Source organism: Tupaia chinensis, unplaced genomic scaffold (assembly GCF_000334495.1).
Source record: "Tupaia chinensis unplaced genomic scaffold, TupChi_1.0 Scaffold145208_1, whole genome shotgun sequence".
NCBI lineage: Eukaryota > Metazoa > Chordata > Mammalia > Scandentia > Tupaiidae > Tupaia > Tupaia belangeri.
Genome location: NW_006205068.1, coordinates 1,194,067 through 1,219,975, shown reverse-complemented (window position 1 = coordinate 1,219,975; position 25,909 = coordinate 1,194,067). Strand labels below are relative to the sequence as shown.

The window sequence follows — 25,909 nt, the reverse complement described above, 5'->3', positions numbered from 1 at the left end:
ACTGTATCACAGTACTCCTGCCTCATCCTCTCAGCAGCTGGACATGCCACTGCACCCAGCTTTTTAGCGTGGCCTAAGCCTACCACTTAGCAACATCAACCATCACACAACACACAGCTGGGCCCCAAATCACAATTTATTAAAAGTTCAGGCAAACTCCAGACTTCAGCCAGGTTGGGACCTATAAGCACATTCTCCAGGATTTTCAGCCCACACATCCCATGGCTCCCTCAGCCTCTAGACCCACAGGTACAATTTCTCCACTCTTCCCTGCCAGCACCACTCAGTTGTATGTGGGTGTGGGTGCCATGCTTTAACTGATGTGTCTGTCCATCTGTTGACAGGGAGCTGCAGGAGGAGAGTGGTCTGACGGTGGACACACTGCACAAGGTGGGCCAGCTAGTGTTTGAGTTCGTGGGTGACCCTGAGCTGATGGACGTGCATGTCTTCAGCACTGACTGTGTCCAGGGGATACCCGTGGAGAGTGATGGTGAGTGAGAAGAAAGGCCATGCCAGCCAAGTTTAAGCACCAGGCGACCCCACTTCTCTTCCCCAAGTCACAGTGGTGGGCATGTGTCAGGACACAGTCTGAGCCTAGAGCTGAGGCATGCACAGGTGCAGCAGCTCTCCAGAATAAGTCACTCGGGCGTGAGGATTAAATATAAAAGCATGTTGGCATCCCTCACACAGACATGCCCAGTTAATGCCCTCGAGAAGGTTGGTGTGACTTTGGGTTGAATTGAGTGCTCTCCTTTTTGCCCTCGGTACAGAAATGCGCCCTCAGTGGTTCCAGCTGGACAGAATCCCTTTTGGTGATATGTGGCCCGATGACAGCTACTGGTTTCCACTCCTGTTGCAGAAGAAGAAATTCCATGGGTACTTCAAGTTCCAGGGTCAGGACACCATCCTGGACTACACACTGCGCGAGGTGGACAAAGTCTAGCAGTAGGTCTTGTTGGCCCTCCCGTGGGAAAGCTGACTGTTAAACAGCCACTAACTGCTGACCTAACTGGGCTCACTGAGCTGTGAGTGAGGGCTTTTTTTCACTGTATTTGGAACATAATTGAATGGAAAAGAAAATAAAGGTCTTTCCCTTTAAATGTTCTTCACTAGATACCAGCACAGCCAGCTGGGTCCTGTCCACAGGAAGCTGCCACACACGCTGGGCTGTGACTCCCACTGCTGGACAGAGACAGGGGAAGAGGTACAGGGTGGAGGGCAGAGGGGACAGCATTCCCAGTATTCCTACTGTGGACAGCTAGCAAGGAGGGCTGGGTATTTATCTGCTCAGTGGCATGGGCTTTCACTGAGTCATAGGCCAGCCAGAAGGCAAAGTCCCCTCTCACCATCACCCCTCTTCTGTGATCCTTCCTCTCTTACAGAGAGGAAAATTAAGGCCCACTCAAGGTCCAATGGTTTGATCTGTCAGGCTAGTCCTCTTCCACTATCCCTTTTGGACCACCAGGAAAAGGGGGGGAATCAAGCAACCATTACAAAAAGTTTACCTGCCTTTCACACACATTTAATAATGGCTGTTCATGTAAGTTTATTGACAAAATGTTCAGAATGGGGACCAGCAGATGGCGTAATGGTTACGTCACTGGACCCTTATGTAGTTGACCACAGTTCGAGTCCTGGACCGATCAGCTCATAATTCACACCAGGTGCATGTGTATGCATGCCCAAAATCCTGAGAGGAGAATGGAGAAGGGATCACTGTGGCCATACCCCCGGGGGGGTGATTTCTTCCTTTTTGTCTCTGGTGAGCATAAGTGCCCTATAGCAAAAATCTCTCTTAAAAAAATAGTTCAGAATGTAGATCATTTGTAAACAATTCCAGTTTATTGGATGTAGTAGTAGTAATTGATTCCCAGCCTAATAAAGTGCTTCATATATAAACTGACACGCAAAGCAAGAGAAAAGGCCCCAAATACAGAGAACCATCCTGACTTGAGACAGCACAGAGCCCCAGCCATCCTATACCATACTCCCTAAATGGTCTTCCTTCCTATACATCTTGGTCCCACTCCTGAGGGGCACCAGTGTTACCATGGAGTAAGCTGAGTATGGCAAGGAGGGCCAAAGAAAATATACACCTTCCCCCTGATCTACAAAGTCACCCTCCTCCAGACCATGCTGAACTGAGCTCAGGCTACAGCTGACCTCCCACTGAGGCCTCCCTCAGTCAGAGCACAGGGCTCTGAAGAGCATCTCGTAGGACTAGGCTGGGGGGCTGTCCTCCCCCACCAGGCCAGGCAAGGCTGTGGCACAGGTTTGGGCAGAAGGATGCCAAGGTCTCTAGCCTGGAGCTGGGAGCTGCCTCATCACTCCTGCAGAAAACACCAGCGAGAGCCTAGAAATCTACACCACAGCCAGGTCCAGAAGTGACCATGTAAAAAGAAAAAGGGGCTGTTGCTGTCCCCAGCTCCCTTTTCTGCCCTTCCCCTCCCCAGCAAAGAGTTTTATTAGCACCTGTGATGGGAGAAGATGGATTATAAAGGAAGGATGCTTCCTTCTCAACAAACCTGAACCCTCTTCTTCCTGAAGCCAGAGGATACTTCTCTCATCCTGCCCTCAGCATTAGAAACAGCCCAAAGATCTTGAAACCCTGGCTACCGAACAGTCCCCACCCCAGGGAGAAGCCACTGGGGCTGTCATCTCATAACTTACACTAACCCACCTGAAAGTCCCTACCCATAAAGTTCTTTCCAGAAAGTTTGAGTCTTTGGTGGTAGGATTCTCCTTGGCCTGTCTGAAGAGCCCACAGGCCACACCCTCGCTGCCCACCACAGTTCTCCCACCACCTCCTGTCTCAGGGCCAAACAGGCAAGCAGCACTATGCTGCAGTCCAAGGGGTTTCTGAGCCTCAGGAGGGCCAGTGCGGATGGGCAGGAGAAACCTGGTAGCCTGTCCTAATGGGGCTCATGCTTTATGGCTCAGGTATGTCATGGTGTTGAGAGGGAGCGGCCCACACACAGCAGTTATGACTTCCCTCTTTTCTACCGAGGAAGACCACAAGGCAAAAGTGGCCACTGGCTGAGAAACATGGGCCAGCACCCCTCCACATCATCCAGCCTCCTGCCAGGTTCTGAAGGAAACTGCCCTCTTACCTGGCCAGGAAGCCCAGATTCAGGAAGGCGTAAGCAGAACCATGCAACCAACACACAAGGGGCCTGACGCAGCTATCTGCCAGACCCCAAAACCCTGACTCTCCTCTGCTGTCTATGTGGATCAGCTTCTCGAGGAAGACCCACCTGACAGGCACACAAGGCGGCCTGGTGTCCCCCTCTCTATCCTGGGACCTACATGTTGCTGTTAGGCACACAATGGGAAGTTAGAATCCTCTATCAGCTTCAGAAAAGACCCCCAGGGAGTAGATAGGTTTCCCTTAAAAGGAGGAATTTCCCGTTAGAACCTCTTCCAGCATCTCCCAGGTCAGGTAGGACAACAGGTTCCCAGGAAGGCCAAGGAGGACAGTCTGGTTCTCAGCCCTGGGAAAAGCTCTTCTTGAGCATGGGAGGGACTCAGAGAAGTATACCCAGACCTTAAGTGGACATTCTAACTCCACAGAACTGGAAGACACCTCTGTCTTCATCCCAAGGAGGGACATGGTCCAAAAGGCAGCTGCCAGCTGGCCACAAGTGCAGGGAGGGAGACTGGGGAAGGGGCTCTAGTCACCCAAAAGAGGATATATTTATAAGAAGGTAACAGCAACAGATTCCTTCTGATAAAGCCCCTGCTGTGAAGGAACACATGCCCCATACTCCCATACTTGTCCACTGCCCATACCTCATCTTTGCGTGGCTCTTTCAGCCTCAGGGCCACATGGTGTGGACTCCAACACTGACCACCCAAAACCAAAAAAAAAAGCAAGGAGTCCACGCAAGGAAAAGAACAGCAGTTTCCAGCCCTCGGACAGGAAATACCTCCATTCACATCACCTCCAGATACCCTGATCCCACCTTTGTCTTCCACACCTCAGGCCACAGGCATACATGGGGTCATGTGTGTGTGTGTCTGGGAGGAGGGGCGTGGGAACACGACCGCAGAGGTCAGCCGCAGACCAGGGTTCTGAGTGCACTGGAGCATGTCCCTGGAAAACTAACACTGTCTACACACCCAGCAACCCTCTGCTTTAGCAGCACTCTTACCTGCCCCCTCCATCCTGCCACTGCACACACACCCAGACAGTGACACTCCCTGCCCAGGAGTGTCCACCAGCACTGGTTAATGATCCAAGCTCTTGCTGTCAGAAACCATCCCCTCGAGCCATGGCACCAGGCCTGGGTGCAGGAATGGTCCTGCCCTCCCTCTTCCCTGCTCTTCACACTCAGCCCATGAGTCCCTCTCTTCCCTCACTTCCCCAGGTGTTATCTGCTCAGTGGAAATGATCCTTGCCTCTCCCACTCTGGACATCAGAGGAAAACCCTTTCAGAGGATCCTGACCTCTCACCACCAGGCCAACAGGCCACAGAAAGGAACCGAGCAGGAAGAAGGTGAGAGGGTAGGTGGGGGGAGAGGGTGGAAAGAGAGGACCAGCTGGAGAACAAACAGGACAGCAGACCCCTTGCTTTAAGATGCCCCCCTACTCAGACACCTCAGAGCAGCAAGGGGAAGGAGAAGCCATGACCACCAGCTGAGCCCAGACAAGAGCGAGCTCCTTGGTTTTAGCCCCAGCCAGAAGCACCATGGGCTGGGGCATCTGCCATTGGAAGGGAATCGACCAGGGACATGGCATGTGGAGAGTCCGTTTTAGTGAGGCTGGAGAGAGCTCCCACCTCAGGCCTCAGGCACTAGTGAGGACACACGCCGTCCTCCTGTGGGGACTGCGGTGGAGTGAGCACACTGTGTGGTCCGGCAAAGAGGCAGCTTAACTTGGGCTTCAGGTCATTCCACACCTTGCTCATCTGAAAGAGAACAGGGAGAAAAGATGAGCAGGCTGCACTGCTGCCCCCCTCCATGAAACTCCAGTTCCAACTCTCTCCCCAGAGACAGCACACCTGGCCCTGCACGTCACCTCCCACAGGCTCCTGGTCTTTGTTTTCAAACACAAACAGCTACTAGAAGGGAGGGAAGAGAGGCCCCTTCCTCCCCAGAGGGGACCTGAATGAGGAGTGGAGCAGGGACTGGAGGTCATGGATGGCCTGACCTTCAGTCCCTGCAGGCAGGACCAAAGGACCACAAATCTGCTCATGGGATTTTAACATTATTGTCTGGTCATGTCCAGCACTTTTTAACAGCTTTGAAAGAGCTGGCCCTCTGGATGGCTCAGCAGGTCAAAAGCCAAGACAACATCCTCTGAATGAATAAAACATGAGTGGGAATTTAAAACGGCCACCACCACCTTGCCACACACTTTCACACTCAGGATGAGGAATGGACACATCACATGAGGAAGTGGGTCAGAGACCAACATCTGCAGGGCAGAGGCTCACATGCCAACAGGAGAGCAGAGCACAGCCCCAGCAGTGTGCAGACGAGGTCAAGTCCAATCTCAGTGTTCTTGAGACTGGAGATGAATGAGCCACCTACAACAGAGAAACCTCCTTGGACTCAGGGTATGACGATGTGCCCAGAGTGGAATGCGTGCAGCCACTCCTATACCCTGCACGTCATAGTCCCTCACTGGTGTCATCACTGGCCACAGGCCTCCAAGCCCAAACCTGGTTACCCGAGACGTCTTCTGCCCGCTAACAGGGAAGCATTCACACAGCTGTACTTCCTTACATTTGTATAGTTTCTTCCTCTCCAGCCACATTGCTACTGACTCAGCTCAGGCCTGTAGTTGCCAAACTGTGCCAGAAGGCATCCTGAGCCCACAGCAAACTCACAGGGGAGTCATGGGATAAATAATACAAGGAAATTGAGTACCACTTGTGATACATATATACTACAAAAACACCTACTGTGAAGTTGGAGATATTTGGTAACACTGTTATATTCTTTTGGTTTAGGGGTACCGTGCAAAAATTACTCAGGCACTTAAAGATGAGGAACTGAAGACATGGGAGCCTCTCTCTCCAGCTGTCATTATTTCTCACCTAATCCGACAGTCCTCCAAGCCTGGGGCCACCCAGATTCCTAATTCTCTGCTCCAGGGCCTCCTCCTTACTGACTCTAAGTCAGGCTCTACACCCAGAATTTGCATCTTGAGCTACAGCTGGTTCTAACGTGACTGGTTTGTAACCTGGGTCTAGGCAGACTACTTCGATAGATCACTTCCTAGCTGCTCTGTCTCCATCTTCCACCCCTGGGACTGGTCCCACCAAACTGCTGCCGGATACCTCTCTGAACCACAGGTCCGAGTTCATGCTGCTTCCAAAGAATTTCCTGGACCCTGCCCATGCCCCTGCTAGCTGGTGGCTTCCATTCATCCATTACCACAACCCTCACCCCAGGCCACTCCTGGAAAGCTGGCAGGGTTGTACTTTAGGCCAATCTTCAGATGGGGAAACTGAGCCACAGAGGTCATATGAGGCCATAACAGTCATTGTGACTGAGACTCAAGACAGGTGTTTACAGATTTTGAGCCTGAACAACAGGCATCAAGGAGCTGAAGCTGCACCTCCTTTTAGAGGGTGATGCACCCCCTCTTAGGAGACAATTATGGTCCCAGCACTAACAAGAGTCGCAATGGCTATTTGCAAAAAGAATAGAAACTCAGAGAGCAGGAGTGTTTGGGCAACACAGAGGACAGAACAAGAGGAACTGGCCAGTGACCATCTCTTACATTTTTCTTCAGCCCCGGCCTGACACAGTATTCTAGACCACTTGGAGATGGACACAGACCACTGGCTGAGAAGGAAGGGCCAAGGTTCAAAGTGTATGTTGGAGTTATGTGGCCAGAGCATGTCTGTCTCGGGACCGTCAGAGCATTTCTTCTTCAAGGACTGGTGGAAGCTGATAATATCCAATCTGTTGTATTCTGTAATTTCTCACACCTGACTCACACCTTAGTGCTTGGGAATGCTGTATGCTTTACTTCAGATTTCCTGAATTCCTCTAGAAGATTAAGAAATTGCTCTATTATGGTCCTTCTCTGTGCCACCCACTAGCCCCCCAATCCAAGAATCGAGGATGGCGTCACAATTTTAATTGTGGCTACTTATGAGACTAGATGCTTTGAATAAATACAATATTTTAAGGTCCCATGCAAACCCCAGCTCCACTAACAGTCCTAAATAATTCTCAAGGTCAGCTAGCTGCCAAGGGCCCCCAGGCTTGAAGGAGGTGCAGCTAGAAAAAAAAAAGGCATTGGTCAAGACAGGAAAAGGAAGGGATTTACCTCCTTGTGTCCTTGGATCTGGGAGTTAACGAAGGCCCCAAGGATGTGGGAGGTGAGGGGCAAGTAGACATGGATGAGCTGTGTCTCCTGGTGTAGGCAGTACAGGGAAAAGTAGTTCCGAAGCTCCATCGTCTGGATTGCATTCTCTTGCTGTAAGGACAAGAGCTTCCCTTGGCACCTGGGCCAGCAGACGAGGGGAAGAAAGAACTGAGGGCCACATACTGGCCCCCTCCCTCCTGGGACCACTGAAGTGAAATTCAACCAAACATTCGGAAGGTGCCAAGGCAAGAGAGGGCTGGGAACAGAAGGCATGTGAACAGAAGCATGTCAGTCCACCTCTATCCCCAGCTCTGTGCCTGGGTATGTGGGTATCAACAATTTCTCAGGCTCATGGAGTTTAGGAGATGGCTCTGGACCAGCCGAGACAGGTATGGGCAGGCTGCCCCCAGCCCCTGCCTGCCCACCTCCACGATGCGAGACTCTAGCTGCTCCACAGACTCGGGCTCCCGGCTCTGCACGGCAGCACTCATCTGCCTCCTCATCAGGCTGTACTTGTGCAGGGCCCGCTGGTGCTTATGTAGCACGCCCTTCTCATGCCGCTCGCACAGGTCCTGTGGGGCACAGAGAGGGGAGAAGCACTCACCCACTGGCCCCCAAGGCCCCAAAGGGAAGAAACTTCAGGAACTCCCTCCCTCTCAGTCACGTCTGGACCACCCCACCTCCTGGCAGAAGAAAGCACAGAAGAGCATGAAAGGGGGTGGGGGCATGCAGACTCTCGGCAAATTGCTGAAAATCAATGCTGTAATTGCCCCAGCACGAACAGCTTTGTGGAGAAACAGCTCTTTTCTTAAGCAACAGTTCACAAACACTCAACTCACTCACGCTCGAGGAAACGTTCATGGAACTGAGCAGTTCAGGGGGGTCAAGCCCAGTCTGACACATGCTAACTGGCAAGAGAGGCTTGGGGTAAGCTTATGTACAGACCACTACCAGGCCCCAAAACACAAATCCACATAAAATAAGCCCAGTTGAAAAGAGGAAATAGGAGAGGCAGCTGATGGTGGGGTGGTTAAACTGGCTAAACCCCACATGGCCAACTGCACAGTTCGAGTCCTACACCCTTCCACTTGAAACACACTGGGTACGTGTGCTGTATGCTCAAAATCACGAGAGGAGAATGGAGGAGAAGGGACTGCAGTGTGGTCATCCCCCCAGGGGGTGATCTCTCTCTCTCTCTCTCTCTTTCTCTCTCTCTGGTGAGTGCACTGCCCTACAGCAAATACTTTTTTTTAAAGGGGGTAGGGCAGGAAATGTACAGTCAGAGTCTTAGGACAGTTCTGAATGTCAGACTCAGTGCTATATCTTCCAAGCAGCCTCCAAACAGCAGTCTGCTAGCATCAACTAGCCCAAACTTCCCCTCGGACTTTAGAGGCCATGAGGCTACTGACCCACTCAACAGAGGAATGAATCCCTTCTGTAATACTCCCCACAAGTGTTAGACCAGTTCTCCCTGCACTCCTCAATATGAAGGATACTCCATAGTTAGAAAGCTGCCCCTACTCTAAGCTGAGGTCCAACTTCCTGGAAACGCCACCCACTGGAAGAGGTGAATTCCCTGTTTGCTGGGCCACGTAAGATACTTAGAGAGCTATGAGCTTCATGCCCACACTTATCCCCCCACAAAGGTTACTCCTACTAGGTCAATCATCCCTTCATTCTCAGACTGGGAAGCCTGCTGGGGTCTAGGTCACAAAGGCCTGCAGAACCAGCCAAGGGGAAACAAACTGTGGAAGGCCCATCTTCCCTCTGCAGCGCTGGCATCTCTGGCCTTTCCATTCCCCTGGAGTTCCACCCTTGACACATACGATCATTCAAAAGTTCTCCCCAAGACCAAGGAGCAGCCAAGACTCACTTTATAGGACTGGAGCAAATCCAAGAAAAGGTTCAGTTTCTCCACCACATCATTCTCTTCCTGTTTACCCTAGAAAACAAGGGGCAAGTTAACCAACATAGAACACACCCAGGACCAGGGAATTCACACTAAGCCAGGGCTAGCAGAGCTGCACCTCCCAGAGCCAAAGGGGCTCCTTCTGCACTACCTTGCCAATTCTGCAAAAGAGCACTCCTTTCTATACAACGGCCCACACCATACAAGGCAGGATGTTCTCTTGTTGCTGTTTTAATGAAGGAGGTGTTTTTGGTAGGGTCTCTCCATGTCAAAATCCTCTTGCCCCAGCCATGCAGTTAGCTAAGGACCATGGTTGCACCACCAAACCTGACCTACTTAGGCTGGACCAGGAACCAAATCCAGGTCTCCCTCATGGCCTCAGCCACCAGACAGTACCACAATGCTGGGTTCAAGTCCAACAGTTTTTATGGGAATAAGGCCTTTACTTCCACCAAGGCCAGCTGCCCCTCCACTCCAGCTATTCAACTGTTCTTCTTGCTCTCCAAGCTAATGTCTCATTCTCAGACAGACAGACACAAACACACACACACGCACGCGCACATATGCACAGACAGAGCAAGGTGCCTCAAACTTTTTCCCCACAGCTCTGCCCAGTACTGTAGAGAAGCTGAGTTTCTATTTGAAGCTGGGCAGTAAGTCAGAAAGGGGAAACACGTGGGAGTGATACTGATAGTGTGTTAAAGTCATCTCAGCTTTAACACAAGGGAAAAGGGGCACAGGCCTATGGAGGGGGAGCAAGGAGAGGACAGAGACTGTGCCGACAGTCACATTAAAGACATGATCGCGTAACCAAAATACACGAACATGCCAGTGCTTAGGCTGATATGAGATGGAGAAAGGGCCCCACCAGAGCAGAGAAGATGGAGTGGATAGACACAGGTTCCTCTTCTAGCTCCTGAACAGGCAGGAGACAGACTACCAGGCGCACAGAACATGCGCTGTCCAGCCACAGCAGGACGGACAGCACGCTGTTAGTGGAACAGGTGCCCCAGGAATGACAGAGCAATAGGGAAGCCCTGTTCTTGGAGTTATCTGCAACATCCTGGGGACACAAGCAAGCACCAGCAGGGCCCAACCTCCCAGGGACTACCCCTGGCCTGCCCACTGGTAGAAGCACTCAGCAGAGATGCAGGACAGACAGACCACTGCCCTCACTGCCTGACCAGCACAGGTGTTCAGGGGCATCCTTCAGTATGAAGAGGAGGTGCTAAAGCACTGGACTCAGGATCCCTCCGCAGGGGCACTTGAGACACCAGGTGACTGAGAGAAGGCAGCGGAAAAGGGAACTGTGTTGCCTACACCCGTGCAGTAAACACAGACCCTCCCTCAGTCACGACAGCAACAATGTGAGGATGACCATGGGTGCCCTGGGACCCAGCCCTCGTCTCCCACCAACACCAACACCTGTGGTGATGGCCTCTGCCCAAGACACCAAGGTCCGCTGAGCACCTTAAGAAGACCAGGCTCCTTCTACAACATCCAGTGCTCCAACTGGCAGAGTTTAAAGCTCACCCCATAAACCGCACATCTGAGTTGGTGTAAAGGAAGGTATAGGCAGGAGGCAGCAGACTGAGAGGATATGAAGAGAGGAAGAAATTCTGTCAGAACGTGCACTGGGCTAGGGTCAGGGCCTGTGCCCAAGTGCTGTACAACTGCAGGGAACCTGGAAGCCCTGAAACCCTCTAGGCCTCAGCCCTCCTAAGCAAGCAGGTTCACAACCCACTCCATGCCACACCTGAAGCCAACCAAAGTTCTGTTCCAGGAAAGAAACAGTTTTTTAAACTTGGAAAGGAAAACACTGGCTGGCCACAGGTGCCCTGTTCCCACTTTCCTGAGCAGAGAGGCACAGGAAAATAGGTATCTTCCTTGGTCCAGGAGAAGAGAGGAAGTTGAGTCTCCTGCCCATGTTATTTGCCACCAAGTCCCATTTATGACTCAGCACCACTGAGATCCTAAACCATCCACACATTTGCTTTAAAAAAGACAAATGTCTCATCATCATGGAGAAGACAGTCTGGACTCTGAGTCTCACTTGTCTTGCTGGAATAACGTTCCCTCTGACTCCCAGTAGATCTGGGAAGAATAAAACTAGCAAAAGTTAAAATAGAATTAGAAAAAAGAGTCCTATAATGTCTTTAATTATATAGCAACAGTGAAACAATTTTAACTATATTAGATGAAAGTCCTAATGGGCAATTTGATCTGGTATCATGTAAAAACTCTATTGATTTTACTACAACCATGGACAGTAAGGAATATTCAGAAAACAGTACTCCAGACGTTCAATCTCAAAACAGAACTCATGAAATGTCAAAGAATCACAGAGTTAGAAAGAACCTCAAACTACAAAACTCTACCACATCAGAGGCCTGAACCTTTTCTCTCTTCTTCAAGCTAGAAACACAGAAACCAAATCCAAATCAGAAAAGAGGTTGGAATTTTTATCTAGAGATTTTTATCCTGTGCTCTGCAGAACCCCAGGGGATTCCTGATGCCTCACAAGAGATTCGTGCTGAAGAGGAAGCTAAGCAAGGAAAGGGTCTCTCTGGATCCCTGCAACCAGAATGGATTCACTTTTACATTTTACTTGAAGGAAAGGTTCAACAGGTTAAAAACAAAATAGCTCAGGGCCAGCAGGTGTGTGGTGATTAAAGTGCTGGACTCCCACATGGCTGATCGTGGTTTGAGTTCCAGACGTGGTGACACTCACACTGGGCACACGTGTGTGTGTGTGTGTGTGTGTGTGCGCCCAAAATCCCAGGAGGAGAAGGGACTGCAACACAGCCATCCTCTCGGGGGGGTAGGGGTGTGATTTCTCACTTCCCTTTTTACTGACACTCTCTGGTGAGCACAGGCATCCTAGGGTAAAAACCTTAAAATTTTTTAATTTAATGATTAGTCCAGACCCCTTTTAATTGATGGGGAAACTAAGGCCCAGAGGCCAAAATAACTTGGGCAAGATTCCAGCTGTGAGCTCCCCTGCCTGTCTCTCCTTGTAGCCCACCAGCACCACTTCGTTGGTCCTCCTTGTCTTAGAAAAGTGGACACACAGATCTGGGAAGAGAACAGGCCCAGTGCCAACAGAGACACACCAACAACACTCTGAACTCAGTTTCTAAAGAGAATACACAGGATAAGAGGGAGATAATCCGGGACTTTTTGTAAACAATAAAGAGATTAGATTCCCTCTTTAGCACGAAAATGTCTAGGGTTCCTAAGCCCCACCTCAGCGTAAAAAGCCCCCAGCCTCAGTTTAAAAACCCACCAGACACCAAGAAACTAAAGAGCTGCAGGTCCCAGGCAGGGAGCAAGGCTTTAACAAGAACATTGTTTTAATTAATTTCAAATTATCTACTCACAGATTAAAGGGTGATGCCACCAAGAAAAAAAAAAAAAAGGCAAACTTTCACTCTCAAAATTACATAACAATTTTGTGACATTAAAGCACCCAGATGAACCTTTAAGTTTGATGATAAACACTGTATCTTCAAATTAATCCCAAATGGCTACTACATTCTTTATGGATTTCTAAAAACAGCTCCTGCCCATACAGCAGAAGCACATCCTAAGGTTAGGAGGAAAGAAGCCTCTCAGGGTGCTGGGAGCTTACCCATTAGTCTGGTGAGTTAAGTTACCATGCACCACATACTAGCCGATCTGTACGGAAAAACAGGAACTATCTGGTCCACCCAGAAGTCGAAGATGACATTTTCAAAGACAGATTCTATCCTCTACCCTCAGCAAAGTCAACACACTAGAGACCAGAATTCAATTTGCTTTTGTCATTGTGAACTACCTTAAATGGTTCGTGGTGAACCACCTAGAACAGAAGGGGATGAGCAATTCCCACCCAGAGAACAGATGCTCACTCACTCAAGGCTCAGAACTTGAAAATTGAGCTCTGAACTTCCTAAGAAGAAAGCACTCACCCGTGCCCAGGCATAGCATGTTCTTTGGAGCAGATGCCAGTAGAAAACAGTCTACTCACTTGTCGTGCAGCCTTGTCGGCAAGCAGTGCGAATTCCACAGATAGGCCTTTCAAAGCCTGCTTGAGAGAACTCCATGTGCTACTGTGGAGTGTGGCCCAAGAGGGCAGTGGAGTCGTGTCAGACCCTAAAGCACTAAGGAAGCAAAACACACAGGAGAGGAAGACACTGAATATCTCAAACTTGCCACATGGTAGAGTCTGACGTCCACTTTTGCCAGACTTGTGACCCTAAGATCAAACCATCCCATGGCACTCGCAGATCTTCAACCCCAGGCCCTTGATACTTAGTGTCCCTGGGGAAACCTAGAGGTCAGTGGAAAAGGCAGGATCTCAGCCCACCCCAGAGCCGTCATATCAACTCTTATTCCTGACAAGACCCCAGGTGACATATGTGCAGAGGTCCATTTGTGACCACTGAGGAACGTGGAGTGCTGGGCAGAAAGTCTTGCCTCTCCTTCAGAGTCAAGTAAGCATTACCTGTTCATGGCCTGTATTTCCCCAGGGCAAATCAATCTCTCTTTTTAAAAAATTACTTATTTAACTTTATTTATTATTATGATTATTATTACTTTAAATTTCTACAGGACACGTGCACTCACTCACCAGAGAGACGCAGACAGGGAGAAAGTGAGAAAGGAAGTCACCAAGTTTAGGACTTAAAACATGGTTGGCCATGTTGGGAATCCAGTGTCCTAACTACCACACCACCTGCTGGCCCTTCGATCTCTTTTTAAAAATCTAATTCTGGTGACGAGAAACTGCATTCTAAGAAACTGATAAGCTTCAGAAATTCTCTGCCTAACTTTTCCACCGTGTTTTCTCTAACTATGATTCATTAACCTCTCACCTTTGCCTCTTGGAGTGAAAAATGTCAGGATGATGGTTGTGACAGGAAACGAGATTTCTTCTCCAAGCCTACCACCAAAAGATTCCCTTCCCATCCAATTCCCCACTCCAGAACCCTGGAGGGTGACCTGCCTTAGCTCCTTCCCAAATATGAGAAGGTCAGCAGCATTGTCTATGGCCCTCGACGCGATCCGCTCAGCTCTGTCACGAAGCTTGTAAAAGCTATTGTAGATATTTCTAATCAGTTCCCGGCTCATGGCAAACTGAGTCTGGATGTCAGCTGGGAGAAAGTCCTGAGAGGGCAAGAAGAGAAAAACCGTATTACTAGACTTTAAACACCTTGCAGAAAACAGCAGCTGACCAACCAAAAGATGATTGACAGGGCACTGAAAAACCTTATCTATTTGAACAAGTAAAGGAGAAGAGACTCCCAATCTAGGTCAGGTTAGAGACAAGCCAGTCAGTCTCCTCCTCCAGTCTCCCTCTCCTTTAAAAAAAAAAAAGAAAAACAGAAACCACCATCATTTGCATAATTCAAGTACTAAAGGAATGATCCCATGAGAGTAAGACTATAGGGTCCACTGAAATGTAATCAAACTAGTCCTATCCAAAAACACTCAAATAGTGATCTTAAAATTAATTTTATTTATTCATTCATTTATTTTAATTTGACGAGAGAGAGAGAAAGTGAGAAAGTAAGCCACCAGGTCCAGGACTTGAACGCAGTCAGCCATGTGAAAGTGTCCAGCACCTTAATGACCACACCACCTGCTGGCCCCCTCAAATAATAATCTTAAGCCCAATATGATGACTAAATTCCTCAAAGACTCTCCAAGTAAAGGGAAAGCCTCCTGTATTCCTCATTTATTCCCAAAGATTTTATATGCTTTTTTTTTCTAAAGGTTTTTGCCATAGGGCATGTGCATTCACTGAAGAGAGACAATGAGAGAGAAAGTGAGAAATCATTCCCTGGGAGAGAGGGAGGGAGAGGGAATGGCCACACCACAATCCCTTCTCTTCCATTATCCTCCTGAGATTTTGGGCGCATAAACGGGTACCCAGTTGTGATTTTGAAGCCCTGGGTTCAGGACTTGAACCCCAATCAGCCATGTAGGAGACTAGTATCTTACCCACTATGCCATCTGCAGGTCCCTATATGCTTTAATATTAATTATCAATGCTTAGAAACTCAAGGAATAAACTGAAGGTAAAAGACTATGTATGGGGGCCAGCAGGTGGCATGGTGGTTAAGGTGCTGGACTCCTACATGTCTGAACATTCGAGTCCCAGACCTGGTGGCTTAAAACTCATGCCAGGCATGTGTGCGTGTGTGCCCAAAATCCCAAGAGCAGAATGGAGGAGAGGGGATTGCAGTGTGACCATCCCCCTGGAGGGTGATTTCTCACATTCTGTCTCTCTGTCTCTCTCTGTCTTTCTGGCAAGCACAAGTACCCTATACCAAAAATCTCTCAGAAAAAAATAAATAAGACTATGTACAGGGGCTAGCAGATGGCATGGTGGTTAAAGTGTTGGTCTCCCACATGGCCAACCATGGTTCAAGTCCCAGCTTGTTTTCTCACTTTTCCTTTCTCTCTCTGTCTCTCTCTAGTCAAATTAAAAACTAATAATAAGTAAAAGTTAAAATGATTATTAATAAGAAAAAAGAAAAAGAAAGACTATGTATGTATGTAGAAGGAGTTTACAAGGGGGAAAAAAAAGAAAAACTACCAAATAGCTACCTCAATCTTTTTTTGGAAGAAGGCAGTCCAGATTAATTTAAAAATAAACAAATACAAATCTGAAAAGCTGGTAACGCAAGCATATGTCACAAAAAGGCAGCAGATGGTCCAAGGAGCCTGGTGGGCTCTGTGGTCACAGAGCACAACTCACATCCCAGCCATGCTGCTTAGAAGATTGGGGCCTTGGCAATGCCAGCTCTCTGAGACTGTGTCTTCATCTGTAAAATAGGCATGACACCAACATGTTTCAGAGCAGCTCACATGAGGGCTAAACAAGAAAAATATGCCATGGACCTTCACAAAATCCCTGGCATACAGCAGAGGCAAAATAAGTATTATTAAGTGTTGAAATTATCATTTTTTTGGTTGAGAAAAGAAGGAACCATCAAAATTAGAAACATACCTTGGCCCTGGTAGCCAGTTTACAATTCATGAATTCATCTCCAACACACTGAGCTGATTCCTTTAGCTTGTTCTGCACATCCTGCATAAAAGAAATGAGCCTTTATCCTCTACCATCAGCAAAAAGGGTGATATGGGGGCTAGCAGGTGGCGTGGAGGTTAAGGGCACTGGACTCCCACATGGCCGACCACAGTTCGAGTCCCAGACCTGGTGGTGGCTTACTTTCTCTCTTTCTCTCTTGCTCTCCCTCTCTCTCTTTCTCTATCTCTCTCTCTCTGTCTGAATTAAATTAAAATAAATAAAGTTAGATAATTCTTTAAAAAGTTATATGAAACCAAGTAAGTCAATAAAATGCAGAATGTAAGTCCTTCCTTAAAAGAAATACATTCAAGTTTCCTTTTATGTAAGTATTCCATACTCTCTTTACTGTCTCTTCTTAGATTATTTTTCTTTTTATTTTTTTCTTTTTTAATTGAGCTTAAACTTCAAAGTAGTTTTCTATAGACAGGAAAGCCTGGCTTAATGACAGTGGCATTACTAAATACCCAGTTCAGAAGTTGAGAGAGGTCTCTTCAGAAACCCGATTAAGACTCCAAATGAAGCAGCAGAATGGGAAGCTAAGTTATTTCTTTCTATGAATACATCATCAAGGATGGGGACCCCCAGAGCTTAGAAAGAGCCGATGGGCACACCTGGGCAGAAGAGTGGGAGCTGCTCTGGTCCCAACCCCAGGCGCCCAGACCCTGCCCCTAAACAGAGGCTATTGGCAAAGTCAAGTCGTAAAATAAGGAGTCACCCAGGAAATACAAAGACAGAGTCTAATACACAGCTGTGTGTACCTCAAGGAATTCTAGAATTTCACATGTTCATGATCAACTAGTCCAATTCTCTCATTTAAATAAATAAATAAACCCTAGTGCTAGGGCAGGTATAGTGGAAATGCAGAGGCAATGGAGCTTACACCAGCAGAACGAGGGTGCTGCCAATTCAGAGCACAGCTGCATTCCTTCCTTCCTCCCTCCCTCCCCACTCTCTCCTGCAACCTAAGCAGCCCCCAGGTCCCCCCCCACATTCCTCTTCCTGCAATCTTAATCTCTGCTCCAAACAACCTCTCTACCCCCAGGACTCAAAGGGCCATCCACCCAGCTCAAGGCAGAGGTAATAAGTATTTACTAAATGTCTGGAATGGGTGGACAGACACCTCCCCCAGGGGGTATCACCCAGCCAAGACTGCAGCCTTCTTAAAGAGGTCAAAGGTCTCTTCTGCCTCTTAGGGAAGCAAAACTGTGCTGACTCTGCTTTTGCACTCTGTGGCCCTAACCTGTGCCTTCCTACAGCAGGGACAAGGGGCAGGAGCAGATGTCCCTTAGGTTCCCACTCAAGAAGGGGCTTCTCTGTGAAAGAGGAACACCTGGAACTTCTTTTCCTCGTTGAGTCTCCCCTCACCCAATCCCTATACCCTCAGTAAGAGGGACTCTTGAGCACCTTCTTCCTTCTGGACAGGAGACCTTTGCTTCGGCTTCCAACTTCCACTAAGACTGTGTGGCAGCAGCCAGAAGAAGCCACCATTCTGACTTCTAACTGAAACTGACGTGCATGAAGATGTCACTTCCCAACACATGGATCTTGCTGTCACTCTGCTGTGGTGATTCAGCTTGCTTTTCAATGGTCCCCAGTCAAAACCAGCTTCCTTTTTTCTTATTTTTTAAGAGATTTTTGCTATAGGATGCAAGCACTCACCAAAGAGAAAGAAAATGAGAAATCACCTCCCAGGGAGAATGGCCATGCCGCAATCCCTTCTCTTCCATTCTCCTCCTGGGATTTTGGGCACATATGCACGCACACCTGACATGAGTTTCAAGCTGCCAGGTCCTGGATTAGTATCACAGTAGGCCATGTGGGAGTCCAGTGCCTTAATCACTACACCACCTGCTGACCCCACTACCTTTCTTTTTGAAAGTAAACATTTCCTCATATCTGTAATTTCTACTTTTATCAGGCCTTCCGTACATTAACTCTTAATCTCAAAAGTGACTACACTAAGAACCCATGATTTCCAGGTGGATATCAAAATCAAGCAAAGTCAAAATCATAATCACCTGTTATCTGAAGAGAAGTCTTATGTATGTCAATCACTAATAAAATAAATTCCTTCTGAGCATCCACACCAGAGAAGTGAGACAGGAGGACAGAGAGAAAACAAGAGCAAGTTCAAGAATAAAAACAAGAGACCTCGGAACCCACCACAGGCGCAGAACCAGAATGCAGATGTTATTATACTCACTGAGCCACTGAACGAAAGGAACAGCTTAAGGATGACATCCTCGGAGAACGGGGGGTGCCGGGCCACCAGGTTAATGAAGCGTTTCAGAGCTCTCCTCCTGGCCTCAATGAATTCCCTGTCAGCTGAAGAAGAGTAAAGCTCAACCAACAGTCCACTCTGCATGCATTCTCAAAGCAATTCAGGACAGGGGCCAGCTAGCTGAGGGCACAGGACAGGCCCCCATGCTGCCAGGACAACAGATCCAAAGAGGCTGCTTGACGAGTGACAGACCACAATGTCCTATCCCCCTCTCCCAGGCACACATGAGTGCAGGAAATGCCAAAGAAAACCACAGAATCTGTTTCTTTCAATCAAGATTACTGGAAAGCAAGATGGCTTCATGGCACCAGGTGACGTACTGCTCAAGAGAAGATGAATCCCACATGGCGATCTCAGTTTGAATCCCTGCATCCACCCAGTTAGCCTGAAACACACCTGGCCCGTGTGCAAGTGTCCAAGATGCACTGGGCTGGAGGACTGGTGGGAGGGGACTGTGAACGAACGGACCCCGTGGAAAGTGCTCTTTTCTCTTTCTCCCCTCTTATGTGTGTGTACATGTTCTATCATGAATAAAGAGGAAAAAAAATAGAGTACTGAGAGGGGCCCGTTCTGTTGCACAACGATGATGCACTGCTCACAAGAAGTCAGGTCTCACACGGCAACCACGGTTTGAACCCCCAGCCTGGTCACCCTGAAATATGCCCAAGTGCCCGAGACCCAGTGGACTAGAGGAAGGGAACTGTGGGGTGATTAGACCCTGTGAAGGGTGCTCTTCTTTCCCTTTCTTCTCTCTCACTCACTCTCATGTGCACACCCTTACACTCTATTAAGAAGAAGTTTTTAAAAAGTACTAAAAAGGGGCCAAGCAGTGGCAGAGCAATAAAACAATAGGACCTACATGGGAAGGTCCTGGGATTGTGCCCAAGGACCTCCTTGTGCACAGTGGGCCCAAGTATATGCTCATGATTGAGGCAGCTGATCATGAGAGTGGCTCATGGTGTGAAGACCCTGTTGGAGCTGCCTATCTCTCTTTCTCTCTGTGTCTCTGTCTCTCTCTCCTCCTCTCTTGCAGAAGAAAGAAATAAACTTTAAAAATAGAAAAAATATACTGGGAAGAAACCAGGTCTGATTCCTCACCTTGGTTACCTACATTAGAGAGGTAGGTATATCATCTATGATCTCTTTCTGCCACTTCTCTCCATGAACAAAGGGGTTTTTGCTAAGCTCATACATTAGTGCAACTTAGGTTTGCTATGCATATCACTCACAACCTTTCTGTAATGGATCCAATGATTCATTGCTTTCATTGGGGTTAAATATTTTTTACTTCAAGGGAAATTCAAGTAAAAGCATCTAGTGACATATTAAGGATGTTTATATCTGACCACAACAGAAATGGTATTTAAAATACTATTTTTAAGTTTCTGAAAGATATAGTTGGATGAGGTCTACCCCTCTGCTTCAGAACACCAGGTACCCGTTCTGCAGAAGGCTATGCTTTCGCACACAGTCACTACGTAATGAAGCATTGCATGCAGTTTTCGTTGCTAAACACTAACTACACTTAGCCAACTTCGACATTGAATTTCAGTAAGTATCACCTGTTCCCAATATATTTTCTTCTTTTTTTTTTTATGCTTTTAATTTGCCACAGGATGTATGCCAGAGAGAGACAGAGAGAAAGGCAGGGGGAGAAAGCTCTCCAATGGGGTGTGTTCACACCATGACCCTTTTGGCCTCCACTTCTCCATCCTCTTAGAATTTGGAGCATATATACGTATGCTCCCAGAATATTTCTGAAGTCTTTGGGGCTGGGTTTCGAACTATGCTTTCAGTCATGTAGGATACACCTCCCCTATAGCCACCAGGTCACAGAAAAGGTACTCCCCAATATGTTTTCTGATCTCTGCTGCCCTCCACCCAGTGTGATAAAAAAACAGTATGTTCTATAGAGTTAGAAGAAAACCACATAATCAGACTCAGTCTACGCAGGGGCCAATTTGAGGCAAAAGTATAATATTTAATGTCCCATTTTAAGAGATTTCAGAATGTCAGAAACTAGAACACTGAATTAAACCTCAAGCTATTTCCTCATTCAAGTACACAGTTACTTTGGAAAGACAGGGACGCAGCAGAAAGTCAGTTGGTTAGCTTTGGGCACTGGCCCGTGCACCAAGTTTTATTCAGAATTCGAGAAAAGGGCTATGGGAGAAAGGGCCACTAAGGTCCAGAGGTGGTTAACTGCCATCTCCCTGTGGCAGGCAACCCTGGAGGAACAGGCCAGTCTAGAAGGGCTGGTAGGTTATCTGAGATCTTCCACCTAGCCTGAGGCAATCTTCAGGTATAGCAAGGAAGATTTTTTACCTCCTTCAAGAGACAGGTTAGATTTCCCACCTTACATTTTACATCCATTCTCTTTCATAGCTCTCCGAATGCTACTGGTTCTCACTGTTCAGGTTCACAGGTTTCATAAAAGCAGACAAAAGAAACTGCCAGCAGAGTGGGCAAACAGTAAACTGCTCCCAGCCACCCACTCGGGAGCTCTGGGAAGTCCTGGCCACTACGCTTCAGCAAGAACTGGGGTTCCTTCTCCCACCGTTGTAAAATGGGGACCTCGCCACATGTCAGTCATCTGGCCAGAAGGTTCAGATGGGCTAAGGGTGCCGATGCCAGTTACACTCTCTGTACCAGACTGGGCTCAAGCCACAGCAAAGTTCCCAGGACTGCACAGCAGCCCTGCTGCCAGTCCCTCCAGGTCTAGTGGGGTCCATCACCGAACCAGAAGCTCAGAATTCTGATGGGTGGGCTCACTTCCGACGGCCCCCAGGTCTCCAGCAAACCCAGATTTACCTCCCAGCACTCTCTTGGGTGGAAGGGCTGGCACCATGCGATACGGGAACTTGTGAAGCAGCATTTCGTGGAAGACCACAAAGTCATTGTACCGTCTATACACAGAGGACTTGAAGCGCTGTAAGAAAAAGGATGCAGGGCTTAGATGTGACATCAGAAACCATTTCATCACTCCCCTTACCTTCTCCTTTTGCCACTCAACAGAACTCATGGAAGTACTATTACTAAACTCTTCATCTTCCCTCACCAGACCTTTACCGAAAGGGGAAATCTTCAAGTTCCTTAATGTACAGTAATAAGTTTTAAGTTTTGCATAGCTCTTAATTTCATTTTTAACTATCCATTATCATGAATCTTCTGAGAAACAAGACTCTTCACAGGAGTTTTTAACTGCTAAGGGGCACGCACTATTCCTTTAAAAGGTAGCACAAAAGGGTAACGCAAACTGCCTCTTCGACAATACTAATACCAGTGATGCTGATCATTGCTGCCTCCTAGAATAGACTAGGAGCAGACCAATCACTAAATCTGAACTGAAATATAAGAGACACTAGACTCAAACAAATTTGCCTACAACTCCATTGTAACTCCATCAGCTATAATATGGAAGGCTCCACAAGATTAGCATCCAGGACGCCCCACAGCACAGTGGTAAGATGTTGTGCAGACGAAGCCAGATCGCACACAGCCAACGAGGGTTCAGGTCTTGGCCCTGTCAGCTTCATGCCAGGCATGTGCACCTATGGCCAGGATCTTAAGAAATGAGAACAAAAGGAAAAGCCTGTGGTGTGACTAGACACCACTGGGGGGTGGGAGGGCGTCTTCTCTCTCTCACTTCCTCTCTTGTGTGCACGCATGCTCCCTCTAGCATTAAAAAAAATAAAACTGTCTCATTCATGAGGGCAAACTAGTCTAGATCTAATGTAATACATGAGATACCTTTAAAATTAAACATGTGATATGGAGAAAGAACATGAAGTCAAGTGTCCCATCGCTACTCGGGATACACAAATACCTCGTACATCCATGTTTGCCAGACTTAGGCATGGGCAGTGAGCAACTGGAGCAGTGAGCACACCCAGAAGCTTCCCCTGCTCGTTTAACAGCTAAGAGCTGACCCACTCACACACATTTCAGGAAGTGACCTGGGCAAAATTAAAATTACCTCCTTCTGTAAATAATGGGGTACTCAATCTACTTAAGGAAATGGCGGTTTACAAAACTGGAAAGAAGGCCAGGAGCTGGTTTATGGAAATGAGCAGCAGCTCCTGGCATGGTCAGAGCCCTTCTCATCCTATAGGCTACCAGGCCCCAGAAGGAAGGGCTGACTCTCCTGTGACATCACATCCCACACCACAGATGGCCAAGGACCACAGTGATGCCACAGAGCAACACCGTCCTGGAGGGAACCCTCTCCGAACTCTCACCTTCGTCCCCAGTATAGCACTGACTTGTGCTGGGACACAAGATAACAGAAAAGGCATGGACCTTGACTCCTACAGAGACTCACTGCAGACAGCAGTGATGGACAATCTGCTTACTTAGTCCTTTAGGCTAGTCCTTTCAGCCTGGGGCGATCTGTCCATCTGTCGATGAGCTTTTCAAACCAGCTGTGGTGATGCTGTTGTTAGGGCTGCTAACAGTCCCACAGGGAATGACCCTGTTCTATTTATCACTGCAAATCCCTCAGACACCGTGGACTCCACAGCTCTCAAAGATATAGTATTGGGACCAGCAGTTAGCGTAGTGGCTATGTCGCTGGACTCCCACATAGTTGACTGTGCTTCGCGTCCCGGACCTGGTGGCTTAAAACTCATGCCAGGCACATGTGCGTGCATGCCCAAGATCCCGAGAGGAGAAAGGAGGAGAAGGGACTGCGGCATGGCCATCCCCGCTGGGGGGTGATTTCTCGCTTTCTGTCTGTCTGTCTGGCGAGCACACGTGCCCTATTGCAAAAACCTCTTAAAAAAAAAAAAAAAAGATATAGTATTAGTTCATCAACTACTTAATCTCCAGGATAAAAGTAAAACCTCTCATCAAAATCTAACCCAACTGGGAAGCAGCAGTTAGCATAATGGCTATGTCGCTGGACTCCCACGTAGTCGACCGCGGTTCGCGTCCCGCACCCGGTGGCTTAAAACTCATGCTGGGCGCGTGTGCGTGTGTGCCCAAGATCCCAAGAGGAGAATGGAGGAGAAGGGACTGCGGCATGACCATCCCCCCCTGGGGGGTGATTTCTCGCTTTCTGTCTCTATGTCTCTCTCTGTCTGTCTGGCGAGCGCACACGCCCTATAGCGAAAATCTCTCCAAAAAAAAAATAATAATAATCTATCCCAACTGAAAAATAACGGACAAAAGGGACAGAAAGACCAATACTGCAAATGCCATACAGGTTCCACAAGCACAAGGGCCAAGCCTGCTCAGACACAGGGTAAGCCCACAGCAGCACGGCAGGGTTATGAAAGGGGACTAGGCTCACGCATGCCACTCCTGCCCTATATACATGCGATTGTCTACCTGACGTATATATTCTGCGGGACTGACATGCTAATCCTCAAGGGTTTCCTAAAATTGCAAAATGACCATTTGATTAGTTTGATCTGAGGTTTGTGCTCTGCTGCCCATCCATACGAGCTCTCTAAGAAACAGGATTCTGGAGGACGGTGATACTGAGGCTAAACTGGACCAGGTGGGGACACAGCTGAGCCAGAAGAAGATGCAGAGACCAGCACATATGGAAAAGTCAGCTCTACAGCTTGACTGTGCTATCAAGCTTTGGACCTCATCTTTAAGCCAGGCCCTTGTGTTTCTCTCCAGTCCTTCTCCCCATGATATAATTCCTGCCATGATTGTCCCTTTCTCTCTCCCCACTCCCCCCCTCGCCCCACACACACACATCCATAGTTCACCACTCACCTGGCTGGAAACCTCATATTCCACATGCTTCAGGAAGAGGCCCTTCTTCTCTGGGATGAGCTCCACCTGCACAGAGTCCCTGGCTAGCAGCTCCTGCAGAGTGTAGGACAGCAGCAGCGGGTTCCCCTGTGGCATCTGCATTCGATTGGGGTCTGGGTCCCTCCACTCAATGACCTGGTGCGTTGGCAACTCTGCAGGAGGAAAGACCACCACCCAATTAAAAACAGCTACTCAAGGAACTGGCAGGTGGCATAGTGGTTGGAGTGCTGGACTCCCACATGGCTGACCGTGGTTTGAGTCCTGGACCTGGAGGCTTGCTTTTTCACTGTCTGTCTGTCTGTCTGTCTGTCTCTCTCTCTCTCTGTGTCTCTCTGGTCAAATTAAAAAATAATGAGTAACGGGATCAGCAGGTAGCATAATGGCTATGTCACTGAACTCCCATGTAGTCGACCACGGTTCACGTCCCGGACTCGGTGGCTTAAAACTCACACCAGGCGTGTGTGCATGCATGCCCAAGATCCCGAGAGGAGAAGGGAAGAGAGGGGATTGCAGCGTGGCCATCCCCCCTGTGGCGTGTTGTGTTGGCAGCGCCCGTGCCCCAAAGCAAAAAAAAAAAAAAAAAAAAAAAACTCTCAAAAAAAATCATGAATAAAATTAGATAAATAGTTCTTTAAAAAAAAAAAAAAAAAAAAAACAGCAACAGCTACTCAAAAAGCTCCCTCTACTATGTGCTAGGTCAGCACATGGACTCTGGCCATACTGCGCACACCAAGCCCCATTCTTGGCCTACCCACGCTCATTCAGTCATGCTACAGAGTTGACGATGAGAGGCACGTCCTTCTACTAGAAAGAAATCACTAATCTGGGCAGCTTCCATCTGCTCATAAATCAGTGAATACACCCACATCTCTATAACCAAGTCAAATTAGCCTTCAACTAGGGGAAGGAAAACAAAGTAAAATATTTACAAATTACGAACAAGCGAGTCCTCCTTTTCTCCAGAGCCAAGAGATTTAAAAACAAAAAAGAATCTGACCATGTACTCTTCTACATGTCCCAATAGCTCTACCATTAACAGACAGTACTTTCATATGCCAAACAGTGATTATAATTTGTAATAAAAAAAAGAAAAAGAGGGCCAGTAGGTGGCATGGTAGTTAAGATGCTGGATCCCACATGGTTGACTCTGTGGTTCGAGTCCCAGACCTGGCAGCTTGAAAAACACACCAAGCACATGTGCATAAGTGCCCAAAAACCTGAGAGGAGAATGGAGAAAAAGGAACTGTGGTACACCCATCCCACTGAGGGGTGATTTCTCACTTTCTCTTTCTCTGTGTCTGTCTCTCTCCAGCGAGCGCACAGGCCCTATGGCAAAAATCTTTTTAAAAGATTTTTTTTATTATTTTAAAAGAGGAAAAATAAAACAAAAAAAAACTACAAAACTACTTAATAGATAAGATTACTTGATCATACAAATCAAAGAATTAAGGCCTAAGACCCAACTTCTATGAACAAGAAGTCACCCCGGTATAATTGACAAAACACCAAGAGCAGGAGACAATTCAGAGAGATTTTATGCATAACCACTTG

The 25,909-nt window shown here is 48.0% G+C and overlaps 2 protein-coding genes across 3 annotated transcripts; one reads left to right on the top strand and one right to left on the bottom strand.

Moving 5' to 3' along the window:
- LOC102492841 (7,8-dihydro-8-oxoguanine triphosphatase-like) lies at nt 1-4,526 on the top strand. 2 transcript variants are annotated; one of them, XM_014583957.2, is made up of 3 exons: nt 1-490; nt 771-876; nt 4,368-4,526. In XM_014583957.2, the coding sequence occupies exons 1-3, from the start codon at nt 433-435 to the stop codon at nt 4,498-4,500; spliced, it is 297 nt and encodes a 98-aa protein (XP_014439443.1). In that variant the 5' UTR covers nt 1-432; the 3' UTR covers nt 4,501-4,526. The 2 variants fall into 2 exon arrangements, with proteins under 2 accessions (XP_014439443.1, XP_006167966.2); XM_006167904.3 differs by lacking the exon at nt 4,368-4,526 and having other exon boundaries at nt 36-490; nt 771-1,100.
- On the bottom strand, nt 1,821-25,119 carry SNX8 (sorting nexin 8). The gene is made up of 11 exons (XM_027768037.1): nt 25,110-25,119; nt 24,320-24,546; nt 21,404-21,521; nt 18,515-18,636; nt 16,231-16,311; nt 14,221-14,381; nt 13,243-13,375; nt 9,198-9,266; nt 7,750-7,896; nt 7,286-7,435; nt 1,821-4,907 (listed from the first exon to the last, which is right to left on the bottom strand). Exons 1-11 carry the CDS (start codon nt 25,117-25,119, stop codon nt 4,794-4,796), a joined length of 1,332 nt encoding a protein of 443 aa, XP_027623838.1. The 3' UTR covers nt 1,821-4,793.
- Nucleotides 25,120-25,909: the final 790 nt, after the last annotated feature.